The sequence below is a fragment of the Myotis davidii genome, unplaced genomic scaffold (genome assembly GCF_000327345.1).
Source record: "Myotis davidii unplaced genomic scaffold, ASM32734v1 scaffold96, whole genome shotgun sequence".
Taxonomy (NCBI): domain Eukaryota; kingdom Metazoa; phylum Chordata; class Mammalia; order Chiroptera; family Vespertilionidae; genus Myotis; species Myotis davidii.
Genome location: NW_006289416.1, coordinates 4,329,168 through 4,343,167, shown reverse-complemented (window position 1 = coordinate 4,343,167; position 14,000 = coordinate 4,329,168). Strand labels below are relative to the sequence as shown.

The 14,000-nt window shown below is 44.2% G+C and overlaps 1 protein-coding gene across 7 annotated transcripts in view; it reads left to right on the top strand.

Moving 5' to 3' along the window:
• Nucleotides 1-433: 433 nt before the first annotated feature.
• The window catches only part of CLUL1 (clusterin like 1), a 27,315-nt gene continuing 13,748 nt past the window's right edge, over nt 434-14,000 (top strand). For 3 of the 7 annotated variants that reach the window (XM_006761872.2, XM_015562709.1, XM_015562708.1), the window contains exons 1-5: nt 434-538; nt 1,423-1,541; nt 2,671-2,819; nt 7,402-7,569; nt 9,393-9,822. In XM_006761872.2, the coding sequence (XP_006761935.2) occupies nt 1,436-1,541; nt 2,671-2,819; nt 7,402-7,569; nt 9,393-9,822 (853 nt within the window). In that variant the 5' untranslated portion in view covers nt 434-538; nt 1,423-1,435. Of the gene's footprint in view, nt 539-1,422; nt 1,542-2,616; nt 2,820-7,401; nt 7,570-9,392; nt 9,823-14,000 lie in introns of those variants that run through there. The other 4 variants (XM_015562706.1, XM_015562707.1, XM_015562711.1 and 1 more) reach the window with 4 other exon arrangements.

Below are 14,000 nucleotides of genomic sequence, written 5' to 3'. Positions count from 1 at the left end.
AGCCGCTCTATCCACTGAGCCAAACCAGCCAGGGCCTCTTGCATTTTTATGTGCTAAATTTTATTACTTTATCTAGTTAAAATGTGTTTGCATCTAATCCAAAAATGCCAAACAACTATATAAATAATCTTCAGTGTCTTATCTGAGAGTTAATATACTCTCTTTCATATTGTTGCTTATGCTTCCAATAAAATAAATTTGTCTATATAGGAATATACATATCATAAATTTCAAACTAAAAAATATTTTTATGGCTTTAATGAGTCCTACCAAAACATTTGTGTAAATAAAGTAACTTGAGGTCATTGTTCCTGATCATGTGCACAGTGCGCCCTCTAGCGTTTCTTTCTAAGTCCTACCAAATTTTAAACCATATTCTTAATCTCAAAATGTTAGGTTAATAGGATTAAAAACTGTGTCATCAAATTCATAGAACAAGGCTAAATCCCTGACCCGGATGAAAATTAAATTAGAGAAAAGTGAAGGTCCTTCAAGGAGTTGGTGGTAACCTCACTGGAGAGATACTGCAAAGTTAGTGGTAAATATATTCAAAAGTTTCATTTGCTAAATAGGGTCATAATAGAAAGAGAAGAGTTAGTTCAAATAATAGATGTAGATGTATGTAAAATATGATAACTTTTTAACTTCTAGTACTGATGTTATTTTATTATTATATTTAAAAGACATTCCTAATGTTGACTAAATAATGGAAGGTTTTTGTGTGTTTGGGAAGAATTAAGGTAATCTAACGTTTTATAGATTTAACTTTATTAAAGCATACAGTTGTTTTAATTCACTTAACTTTCCTTTGTAAAGTTTTAACCATTTGCATTTTAAGTGTTTATAATTAATGTATATGAAATTAAATCTAAAGGGAAATTTATTATCTAAGAAGAAAAACATGTAACTATGAATGATTTATATATACTGATGGATTTTATAACTATGAGAAAATGTGTGAGGCTGCTTTGTTTCATAATCCAAAAAAAAGTTGTTTTTAAAAAAAGTATTTCACCATCTAGGTGAAAACTCACTTGAGGTTCAGAATTGGAGGGGGAAAATCCCTCTGGTATATTTTAACTAGTTCTGTGTTTGGGCGAGTTCACTGTTGACAAGGAAATAAAATGGAATTGGGATTCTATGGGGCTGTGAGCCGTACAATCCGTTACCTTACATTTCAAGCACTTCAGGTGATGACCTTATGTAACTGTCACACAGAATGTAAACAAACTGGAGGCTGGGCTGTCTTTATTTTTTATAATTTATAGTTCAGGTTTCCTATGTCTCAGGCCTATGAATTGTCTAAAGTCATAAAGAAAAATTGACAGAAAAATGCTTTGCGTCACCATGTGTTTTCACTGGGCGCCAACAGAAACTAACCTCATGGCAGGCATTAGATGCAGGTTTATGTTTCCTTGGCAGGAACAGCGGGAACATGAAGCGGCCACTCCTGGTGTTTATTGTGTATCTGCCATGGTTGAAAGGTTGTCACTGTGCACCTACTTGGAAGGACAAAGCTGCTGCCCATGGAAGCCCGAAGGGTATGTTTAGTTTCGTTATCTGTGCCGTGTCCTGTTTGCATGTCCGGCGGCACTGACAGCGATTTACAGTGGAGAGATAACCGTATTCACGACGGCCCTCTGGTTTCGTGGTGAGATGTTCTCGAGGCACTCAAACCAAGCAGACGTGACGCCGAACATCTGGAAAAAAATAGAAAATTCCAATTGAGTATCTGAGAACATTCCTATATCCAGATGTTTGCTATCACACAGATAAAACTTGCCAACTTCTTGACTGCATTTCTTGGTATCATCCAGATGTTTGGTGTCCTCGGAGCACGGTTTTAATGAACAGTGAAATTCCTTTCTAGTATTGGAAAAATTTAAACAATTAACGTATTCTGTGCAGTTATTCTTGAGATAGTGAGAGGATGGGTTATAATGACATTGAATCTGGTTGGTCTGTGTTCATTAACTTCTGACCTTTGCTTGATAATAGATGTTTTGGGTACTTAACACTTAGAACAATCTGTGAGTTAAAACGTTGCTTTTGGGGGGAGATCTAAATTTGGAGGCAAGAATGAGGTCTTTAGGAAGCCACGTTGGCTATTGTGGAGAGAATTATAATGAACTTTATACTCACTAAGGGATTATTAAATTGGGTAAGAGATGTCCAGCAGGTTATTAAATAATCTTGCATTAAATGAGATACTTTCTAGGTCTGATGCCTCCTGGGAAAGTAATTGAAGCTGAGAGAAAGGGAAATTGTTCACTGGGTTTGAGGTTACCAGTTGGGTATTTAACATAAATTGTGAAGAAAATTCAAACTTTTCTATAATACAAACACACTTGAGCTTTAAGTGAAAGAAATCAAATGGGTAAATGAAACAGGCCCCGAGTAAAATGGCAAAACTGAGGTTAAATGAACTCTGAGTGGTCTGGGAGCTCAGCAGTGAGGAACAGAAGGTGTTATCCATGTGGCAGCTGGGTCCACGTGGCAGCTGATAGCTAATTCAATATGATCTGCTTTCAGAGTCTGATGCTATAAAAGGACAATTAAATATCTATCTAGAAGACACGGAAAAAAAATGGGTGAATTCATTGTATTTTGATACAGATACATTGTAATCTGATCAGATCTCAAAGAAAAAAGCAGCAACATATCTTTTAGGTTTTTCTGAGCCTGGCGATACAGATGTTGGTGAAGAGGTGAAGAAGGCTTTGATTGGTATGAAGCAGATGAAAATCATGATGGAAAGGAGAGAGGAGGAACATACTAATCTAATGACAACCCTGAAGAAATGCAGAGTGGAAAAACAGGTACAGTGATTGAAAATAGCATCTGTTCTTAATATTGCATATATATAAATATTGCACTTACAAGGGCAATTGATGACTTATTTATTTTCCCTAATAATAGAGTTTTTTTGGAGAGCAGCTTTTATTGAAGAAATTTTAAATGTCTTCAAAGAACATATTCCTTGTAGAATAGGCCTTTGCAGGGCTCCAGACCCAGGAATTGTGGGGACTCATCTCTATTTGGGAATGCTGCTTTCTAAAAAAATGCCTTGTCCTTAGTTCCTTCTGAGTTAGGATATTGAGTCAGAAGTGTTCAGCGAGTTTTTGGCTAGATCAGTGGTCCGCAAAGTTTTTTGATCTCCTATCCCTATTCCTAAAATATTTGTTAGCATTCACTCCTAAACATTATGCATATTAATTTATTTATAAATTAAAAACATGAGTTACTACCAGCTACTAGTAGTTCAAGGCACAAAATACACTTAGGATGAGGTTTGTGGTTAGCCTTGGAGGGGGGGGGGGAATGTAAGTTTGTATTTCAAATAATCTAGATATTTTGAAATATTTTAGCCCATGTGCCAGGTTCAATTAGATCGTCAGATTCGTATCTGTCACCGATAAAGAGCGCAGAACGAAGAAGTGTCAGCTCTGCCACTTGCTTCTTGTCTTGCTGAGCTGAGATTGTTCATAATCTGCTGGGTTTTTAGCCGCCTGTCCAGTTAGTGAGGGCTAGTTTAGTTAAAACAGAAAATAAAAACCATCATGTAACTGAGTCTTCTGAATCCCAACTCATTGCAATTGGTTACAAGTGAACAGAGGGGACACCGATGTCAGTGCTTCTGGGATGCGAGGACCCCCCTCCCCCAGGCTCGTCACAGGCCGAGGGCCTCGTGCACTGGTCTGACACAGCACACAACAGAGCACCAGGGTATGAAATAGTACATCTGCCCAACCTTTTTTTTTTTAATTCAAATACCTTGACCTGACAGCTGTGGTTCAAGCCATGTCCCTTGCCAACAGAGCATACACATTATATTCAAATGTCCATGGAAGATGTTAAAAATTGCCCATATGTTACGATTATGACGCTCAATACATTTCTAAACTGTAGACATTGCGTGGCTCCTAGTTTAATAGCATTAACCATTAACATAACACTCAAAACAATTAAAACATTTTTTTAAAATTGTTTTCCAGTATTACCCTTTAAATCAAAGAGGAGATCAAAACTTTAACAAACAGAACTTAGGAAACGTTTTAAATGTTAACATTAAGAGGAAATTACTTTTTAAATGTGTTTTCGTTAAATAATTGTGAAACTGTGGTAAAATACACAGAATATAAAATGTACCATCTTCACTCCTTTTAAGCGCACAGTCCAGTAGCGTTAAGTACATTCACGTGGCTGGGCAGCCCATCCCCAGAATTCTTTCCATCTTACGAAACTGAAACTCTGTACTCATTAAACAACTCCCAATTTTTCCTCCCCAGAGTCAATTTTTTAAATTTAAAAAATACAAATAGAAGCTCTAGTATTTCCTCCCTGCACCTGTGAAGGTGGAGGCCACCGAGTCTCGGGTGGCTGCTGGGAGTCTCGCCCCCTCCCGGCACGGAAACCTCCGGGCCAGTGAGCGATGGGAGCGGGGCTGTGCGACAAAGCTGCGGTGGCCTGTCACCACACCTCCACCCCACACCCTGCCGGTCCCCGGCAAGGAAAGGAGATTGCCTGACCAGCCGCCAAAAGCCCTCCTTCCTTTTGGCAGCAAGCAGAAGATGTTTAGGAAATGAAAAATAACTGCTTCCTGAGGAAAGTGTGGAAGCTAGCCTCTGAGCTTCACTCTTCCCTGGTGGGCGTGTGAGCCTGACATTTGGAGCTAATGACACCAAATGTCACTTACAGGCCACGCGTAACACATCATCACATATGCCCGGCCGGCGTGGCTCAGCGGCGATCTATGAACCAGGAGGTCACGGTTTGATTCCTGTTCAGGGCACAGGCCCGGGTTGCAGGCTCCGTCCACAGTGTGGGAGGCAGCGAATCCATGATTCTCTCTCATCATTGATGTTTTTATCTCTCTCTCCCTCTCCCTTCCTCTATGAAATCAATAGAAATGTATTTTTTAAAATAAAATGAAATAAAACATTATCACATATACTAGTAATCCTTCCAAAACCTGGGTAAAACATTACTTTCATTTACAAATGAGGAAAGTGTGGTTCAAGATGTTAACAGGTTAACCCAACACTGTCGTGAATGGCTGGGGAGAAAGTCGGCTGGTGCTTTGCCTGTGGGCCCCAGTGGCTTTGTTTTTCCCCCTTTGCCCAGCCTCCTGGCAAGCCCAGAGGGTAGTCCTATGAAGAGAATGCTCCAGTTAGGGTGGGTCAAGTAAGCAGGGGTTGGTTTCAGTTCTGGCCCTAAAGAATCCTAGGACTCATAAAATTTTATTTTTCTTTATTGTATAAAAATTCATTGAATCACACTCTTTTTTAAAATATATATATATTGTATTGATTTTTTACAAAGAGGAAAGGAGAGCAATAGAGAGTTAGAAACATCGATGAGCGAGAAACATCGACCAGCCGCCTCCTGCACACCCCACACTGGGGATGTGCCTGCAGCCAAGGTACATGCCCTTGACCGGAATCGAACCTGGGACCCTTCAGTCCGCAGGCTGATGTTCTATCCACTGAGCCAAACTGATTAGGGCTGAATCACATTCTTAAGATCTGGACACTCAATTAAAAAAAGTTAATCTTTTAAAAGAAAAACTTGTTTAACCTTAAGTCTCCTAAAATTACTTTAAACCTAGAATAGGGGAGACTTTAGACAAACTATGAATTGGTATATATGGGGTTGGTGCCCCCCATATCCCAGTACTGAGCACCACCCATCCTCAGTTGACCCAGCATCATATCAATCCCCCTCCTCAGTCCCTTCCTATTAATATTTAGTGAGAACATCGGAAACTTACTAAACTGGAAAACCCTATTGGCTTAGTTTGCCCCCACTCCAGGTTCAGGTGGGACTTTAATAAGCTGTAAATTACAGGAATTGATACGGACTGTCAGTGGGTGAGACATTTAGGGGGGAAATGGAAGGGATGGGCAGGGCATTCCTAAGGCAGAGAGCTACCTCCTCCATGGCAACATTTCACTGCCAAAACCTGGGACGTGATTCGGTGTTAGCTTTTGTTATGCACTTGGGGGGCCAGTGGAAGAAAACTAGGAAATACTACCAATAACTTGCTTAATGCCTTGCTTGCTTATCTCACTTAATACAAAACCTTAAAAGGCAGATCCTATTTTTAATTCCTATTTGCCCAAGGGCAGTGACTGTAGTTTGGAATTGGAAATATTGGGATTTAGATTTATGATGACAACGAGCAGAATATTTAAAACTGGGACTGGAGAAAAGCTGGTGGTACCGCTGCCTGTCAAGGTGAGGCACCCTCCCGCGAGAGGATGTAGGGTTCTAGAGCTGCTCCGCAAGGGAGATAAGAAAACCCTGTCTGGGTCACAGGTACATTCAGCAGGCGGGGCCCTGCCCGTTCTAATGTGGGACCCAGCAAATGCCACCTGGCTGAGCCTCGGAATCCTGCCATGAGGGCAGCTGAGCACGCGGGCCCAGCAAAGGAGATGCCGAAGATCGTCAGCGCCCCGGAGTTTCTTTGGGCGTCATATGCCAGAAAAGGGTGAATTCTTGTTTTTTTCACTAGTTGAAGACACACACTAAATTATTTTTAAGCACAAAAAACTGCCTCCTCGTGTAGTTTTCACTTAGGGAAGTGGCCCTTAGCTCTGCCGCTGTCTTCTGATGGCTGGGTCCATCATTCCCCATAATTCCCCTGAACTACACCTCGGGCCTGGAGGGAGCCTGCCGTCAGAAGCCCGCGCTTGTAGGGAGGCCAGGGGACGGCCGTGGAGGGCAGGGGGAGGGGGGGCAGCCTGAGAGGAGCTCAGGGGGCAGGGCTGAAGTTCTTATGGACTGTGTCACTTCTGCTGGGCTCCTCACCACCCAGAGCGGGACTGGCCAAGTGCAGCAAGTCGCCACAAGGGGGCGTGCTCGGGATATGGACAAGAAGAATGAAGGTGCAAAGCGTACAGCATCCCCACCATGAGAATTATGAATAGGAAGGCTTGATTTGATATACAAGACCTGCACTTTCTTGCAACGTTAAAAACTTACAAAAATTAAAGGCGGCATAACTGAAATAGATTAACGTGTCAGTTTTCTAAGCCTTAAAACTACCTTCTACAGCCCTCAAGAACTAGATACGAAGACAGACAAGTAAGCATGTTACCGTTGTTCCCCAAATTAGGGGCTGCGTCTAGTGGTGTCTGTCCCACAGCAAGCACTCAGTAAGTACCCAGTGAGTGAATCGATGAACAGATGGGTAAGCTCTTCACGGTCTTCAGAAGGAACCCATCAGAGCCCTAATTGAAGAGAAAGCTTTCTTTGGGGTAGATCTGTCGGCTGCCAGGGGCCTGAAGAAGGAATGAAGAAGTAGTCTAGAATTGGGGTATTTTTAAAGAGTGAAATCAACTAAAGTATACATAGAGTCATGACATGCAAATAGGATGTTTGTTTCCACTTTTTCATTAGGAGGCCCTGAAACTTATGAACGAAGTTCAAGGACATCTGGAAGAGGAAGAAAGGCTGTGCCAGGACTCTTTGACAGATTCCTGGGACGAATGCAAGTCTTGCTTGCAAAGTGACTGTGTGAGATTTTATACAACCCACCAACCTAGTTGGTCCTCTATGGGAAATGTGGTAAGGGAATAAAAGAGTTTACGATTTTAAAGTTTTTAGGGTATCTTCTTCAACTTACTTTTAAAATTTTAATTTATATTAATACTTAGAAAAAGAGATGCCTGATATGATATTGGCCTTTTGCAATCTAGAATCTAACATTCATGTTTATGTATGATTCGCCTGGTCTGCACAATTTATAAGTTAGAACAGCCATTCAGTATTTGTCCCTCCCTTTAATGACACTGTGTGAATGAAACCCTAATGCTGTCTGCCTTGTATGTATTATTTGTGAACACATTCCCACTAGATTGTAAGCTCTATAAAGGCAGGGACCATACTCCATTTATCTTCATTAAAGCATTATAGATATCCAATAAATGTTGCTGAATTGCATTCTCAAAATAATAGTATTATAGTCTCTGATTTCAAGCTGCTTTAATTTTTTCCCCTGGAGGCCAAACATTTGAAGACGTTCTCTGCCTCCTGAATCTCTCCTTCAGTGTGCTTGCCCTCCATTGGAGCTTGCACATGCATGAGCACACACACAGTGTTCCCCTTGAGCCTACCCATGCATGTCTTAGAGGACTGGCGTGTTTTCTTTTTTTGTCCCCTATGGCTATCTTCTGGGCAGAGGGAATCGCAGAGGGAGGTGACCTGAATATGATGAGCTCTGCCCCACAAAAGTCTCCTACTCTTTTGGCCTGAATTTCCCTTCCCCTTCACGAAGTGAGCTGAATATGAAATGGAGTGAAATTTCCCTCTGCATATTAGAGCATGCACTAATTAGAGTGTGCTCCTGGCTTGGCAGTGCCATACCCAATTATAGAGGGAACAACCCTTAGGATGATCATATGCCACGTTCATTTGCCTCCACTGTTAATTGCATCTGCTCTGTTTTTATTGCCACCAGAATATGGTGGAATAAGAACTGGCGGGAAGTCGGGAGGTTGGGAGACCGTTCCTATCTGTGCCGGTGGTGTGGTCTTATGAACATTTCCTGGCTCTTTAAAGCTTTGCTTTTGTGAATGGATTCAGGTAAACAGAAGCTGGCAGAGGGAGAGGCAGACGATCCACCCAGATTACTTTCTGAGAAAGGCACGAGTCCTCTAAGAATTTCTGGAGAATTCTTTGAACTGCAGTGAGATGCTACAGCAGTGATGTTCGGTAGTTGATAAGTTCCATAACACGCAACGTAGCAGCCATATCACTATCATATAAAGGCCATATGTTCTGGCACAAACTTAGCTGTCCCGTAGATGAAGCAGGACAGCCTGCTGGAAACGCTCCTCTCAAGGAGCAGGGAGTTCTATCATTAGAGCGTCATTCCTTTCACTACAGCTACGGGGGCTTTGCTCACTGCAAACGGGTAGCCATCCTAAGTAACCTGTTTAGCGGTACTAGGCATCTACACTTCGGTATGAACGTTTTGATGAGATGAGAAAGAGGAGAACATAAAGACACTAATGATAGTCCACCAAAGGGGAAAATAGAAGAACTAAGACACTAAGATAGAGGTGAGACCAGAGCCTTCTTTGTGCCCTTGGGACCACGGCATGCCAACCACCGCCAGCCTGGGGCTTGCCAACCATCTTGAAAACTTGGCTTTGTTAGGCCTTTGATAGGCAAACGTAAACCAAAAGGAATTTCAGATCCTAATTCCACCGTCAAAGTCAAAGCTCATACAAGAGTGTTAATGAATTACCTTCCATTGAATTACCTGTTCGTAGTTTGCCCAGATTTGTTGATTTAGAACTACTGTCAGTTTACTTTAAAATTTACAATAAAAAAATAGCCCAGAAAGAAAATAAAATTCTGTTCCATTTCTGTCCCCAACCCCACAGATGGGACAGTTTTTTAGGAAGATATATCAATTCCTGTTTCCTCTCCATGAAGAGAAGGAAAAAGAGCTCCCTGTCGCTGAAAAGGTCCTGGGGGAAGATGCACAAGTGGCCCAAATAGAGCACATGTTCAGCCAACTGACGGTGGACGTGAGATGTCTCTTTAACAGGAGTTTTAATGTCTTCAAGCAGATGGAGCGAGAATTTGGCCAGGCTTTTCGGTCATATTTCATGTCAGATACAGATGTAATCGAGCCTTACGTTTTCCCAGCTTTATTCAAAGAGCCAACCAAAAAAGCTGATCTCGTGCAGAGCTGGGACGGTCCCGGCCTCTTCCAGCTGTTTTGTGATTTCAGTCTCTCCATTTACCGAAGTCTCAGTACCACCGTCACTGAGACACTGAATGCCATGGAGGACCGGCCAAAACACCAAGGCGAGTATTAAAAGATTATTTTCACTTAGATGTTCATGCTAAAGTCAAGTTTTATTTAGCTGTGGGAATGCTAGACATTTCTACGTCCTTGTACAATGTTTCTGAGAGTGGCAATTTCTGGAGAATCGAAGTTTCAGAGCCTTTTAGAAGCTTTGAAATCTGCCAAACACCATCCCTCTCCCATCCTCCTCCAGAGCTCTGTGGGGCTGTTCTGTCATTAAAACAAAGTTTCAAAGCTGAAAAAGAAAATGCTGGTGGGGTGAGAACTTCGCGGGGGGAGAGGTTTCCTCCTTCATTAAGACTCGTGTAGATGCTCAGCTCGATTCTGCTGGAACATCCAGGAGTTTCTTTAAAATCAGTCTCCTCAACTCCCAGTGTGGTAAAAAGCCTGGTGTCACAGAAAACCAGGTCATATTTAGTGTCCTCCATGGCCTCCTCTGCACTACTGTCATTCCTTACGTCATAACATGTATGCATAAAACCCCAGAAAATGCTCACAGGCAAACCCAAAACTACAGAAATAGGAATTTCTGTAAAAGATAGGAATTGCCTTTACTGCCCTGGCTGGTTGGCAAAGTGGTTAGAGCCTTGGCCCACGAACTGAGGGGGGTCTCGGGTTTGATTCCTGGTCAAGGGTACATACCTCAGTTGCAGGTTCCCCAGCCCCAGCAGGGGCGCGTGGGGGAGGCAACCAATCCATGTGTGTGTGTCTCTCTCTCCCTCCTCCCTCCCTTCCAGTCTCTCTCGAGATCAATGGGAAAAAATATCCTTGGGTGAGGATTTAAAAAAAAAAAAGAATTGCCTTCTACCAATATTGCTCATGCCCACGTCTTAATAGTTCATGTTGGAAAAACAATTCTGCTTTATGTTTCAAGGCAGAAGGGGGAAACGTCTTGGGGCTTCTGTAGAGCGGCTGGGACGCAGCATCTCAGCAATGAGTGGCCGCATGGGCCAACTGTGAGATCTGCGTCTCCTTGGACTTATTTCCTACCGACCACTAGGCCAAGTAAAAGGCTGCTCCCCTCTGGCAGGAAAAATAAACTATGACAAATGAATGGACCGGGAGGACATTATGTGAAGTGAAATAAGCCAAACACAGAAGGACAAATACTGCATGCCCTCACTTATATGTGGAATCTAAACTAGTCAAACTCTTAGAAGCAAAGAGCAGAATGGTGGTAGCCAGGTGCAGGATGGAAGGGGAAATGGGGAAGTGTTGGTCAAAGGGAATAAAGTTTCTGTTATATACCATGAGTAAGCCCTAGAGATCTATTGCATAGCATGCTGCCCACAGTTAACATACTCTATTGGACACTTTGAAAAATTGCTAAGAGGGGTAGCTCTTATATTAAGAGTTCTTGATAATAACAACAATAATAATGATAATCCTATATAATAAAAGAGAAAAATGGTAATTGGCGTACGACGATACCCTTTTATTGGCCGATCAGGGCTATATGCAAATTAACTGCCAACTCAGATGGCAGTTAACTGACAACAAAATGGCCGTTAATTTGCATATGTAGGCACAATGCAGGGAGGCGAAAGGGAAAGCAGGAAGAAGCCCCCTGCCACTGACAGTGATCGGAAACTCAGGGGGGAGCTAAGAGCCCCCAGGGCCGCCTTTGCCCTGGCCCCCAGCCATGATCGGAGAATCAGGCGCCTTTGCCGCCCTGGCCAGTGATAGCAGGAAGTAGGGGTGGAGGCAGCGATGGGAGCTGGGCAGGGTCAAAGCTGGCAGTCCCGGGAGCTCGGGGTCCCTTGCCTGGGCCTAAAGCGGAGCCCATGATCGCGGGGCCGCTGCCGCTGCGGGTCCCCACTGCCCGGGCAGGACGCCTCGGCCAGAGGCGTTAGGCCTGGGCATGGGCAGAGCGGGAGATCGTGGGGAGCTGGGGGTCCCCTGCCCAGGCCTAATGACTTGGCCAGAGGCCTTAGGCCTGAGCAGGGGCAGAGCCTGTAACCGCAGGGAGCTGGGGGTGCCCTACCCAGGCCTGACACCTCTGCCGGAGGCCTCAGGCCTGGGCAAGGGACTGATCCGGTGATCAGCGGTCGGATGGTGATGAGGGTCAACACCTCTGGCCAAGGCATCAGGCCTGGGCAGGGGGCGGAGCCAGCAATCGGAGGGGGATGGGGGTCCCCTGCCCAGGCCTGATGCCTGGGCCAGAGGCATCAGGCCTGGGCGGGGGTCAGAGCCGGTGATGGGGGGAGAGGGGGATCCCCTGCCCAGGCCTGAATCCTGGGCCAGAGGCATCAGGCCTGGGCCAGGGGCAGAGCCAGCAATCAGAGGGGTCTGGGGTCCCCTGCCCAGGCCTGACGCCTCTGGCAGAGGCGTCAGGCCTGGGCCAGGGGCCGATCCTGCGATTGGAGGGTGATGGGGGTCAACGCCTGAGGGCTCCCAGTATGTGAGAGGGGGCAGGCTGAGCTGAGGGACACTCCCCCTCACCCCCACCCAGTACACGAATTTCATGCACCGGGCCCCTAGTAATAAATAAGAGAGCAGGAGAAACTTTTTTTTGAGTTGATGGTTAATTTTAGGGCATAGATTGTGAGGATGACTGCATGTGTGTATACTTTTTTCCAAACTCATCAGCTTGTATATGTTAATTATATACAGATTTTTGTATGTAGGAAAAAAGGGGCTCCTTCTAGCTGACTTTTTCCAGTTATATCAGCCGTCACTGGCAACATTTGAATCAAATTCTCCAAGTTGCCCCGACATTTGCACAGCAGGCCGCTATGGAGGAGGGGCTTCCCACACACTGTCAGAAGCTGCAGCCAGGAAAAAACGCATTACATCCTTCCCGTCCCATTGTTCCTTGAGAGAACAGCCATCGTTACTGGAATTGTCATCAGGTTCTATTTCAGGGTCTGGTGGACTTTTCTGGTAAGTCAGGTGTTTCGTCTGGTATTCCATCCTGAGATTCCAAGTTCACCAAATATTCAGGACAACATAAGGACAACACACTAAATATATCAATGCGGGGATGATATTGGATAAGTTTTGCCTGCATTTTTATATAGCTATTAATTGTCTTGGAATAATAGTCCAACGATAAAGAACATGTTCATTGAAACAAAATTATGCCCTCCTCCTACCCTAACTTTCACTTTGTGTAGCAATCTTACACATGAGTTGCTACATTCAAATGTGCACAAGAGTACTAGTAACTTAGACCGTTGAAATCTAAACAATTTCCCAACCACTGCAACTCCCTTCTCCACCACCAACTCAGAATGTGTGTTTCCACCAATCTGCAAGAGGGTCCTCCCCATTCACACACTCTGGCACCAGCCCCTACTCTCAGCTGGCTCCTGGGCCCCCTTCTCCCTGCCCCTCAAACCACCTTCACCTCAGTGGTAACTTGAAGATCCAGGGTCCCCCATAAATCCAAAAATTAAAAACAAAAGCAAAATAGCCAGTGTTATACCTTTATGCTCTTCTTTCTCCATAAACCCTACCCTAACCAGATGGTATGCAGCAAGCTCACCAAAGTAAACATTCTCTTCCCAGAACACATGAGGCTATTTATTAAAAATCAGAGGCCTGATGCACAACATTCATGCACTGGGTGGGTGGGGGGTCCCCTCAGCCCGCCTGCACCCTCTCATAGTCTGGGACTCCTTGGGGGATGTCCAACTGCCAGCTTAGGCCCACTCGTGGGGAGCAGGCCTTAGCCGGCAGTTGAACATCCCCTGAGGAGTCTTTAGCATTGCTGTGGAGGTGGGAGGGGCTCCCACCACCACCACCACTGCTGCACTCGCCAGCCATGAGCCTGGCTTCTGGCTGAGCAGTGCTCTCATTGTGGGAGCACACTGACCACCAGGGGGCAGCTCCTGCATTGAGCGTCTGCCCCCTGGTGGTCAGTGTGCATCATAGAGAGCAGTTATTCCGCTCTTCAGTCAATTTGCATATTAGGGTTTTCTTATATAGGATAGGCAGGCAGGGGCTGGAGGGTATTTACATGTGGTTTCCATCACTTTTCTGGACAGGTGGTAAGTGAAAAGTAAACCTATGGCCTCTAGAAAATCCATCTAATGAGAAGACATTTTGAACTTTGCTCCTTTTTTAAAAAAATTATATATATATATATATTTATATTACTTTTATTGATTTCAGAGAGGAAAGGAGCGGGAGAGGAAGAGAGATAGAAACATAAATGATGAGAGAGAATCACTGA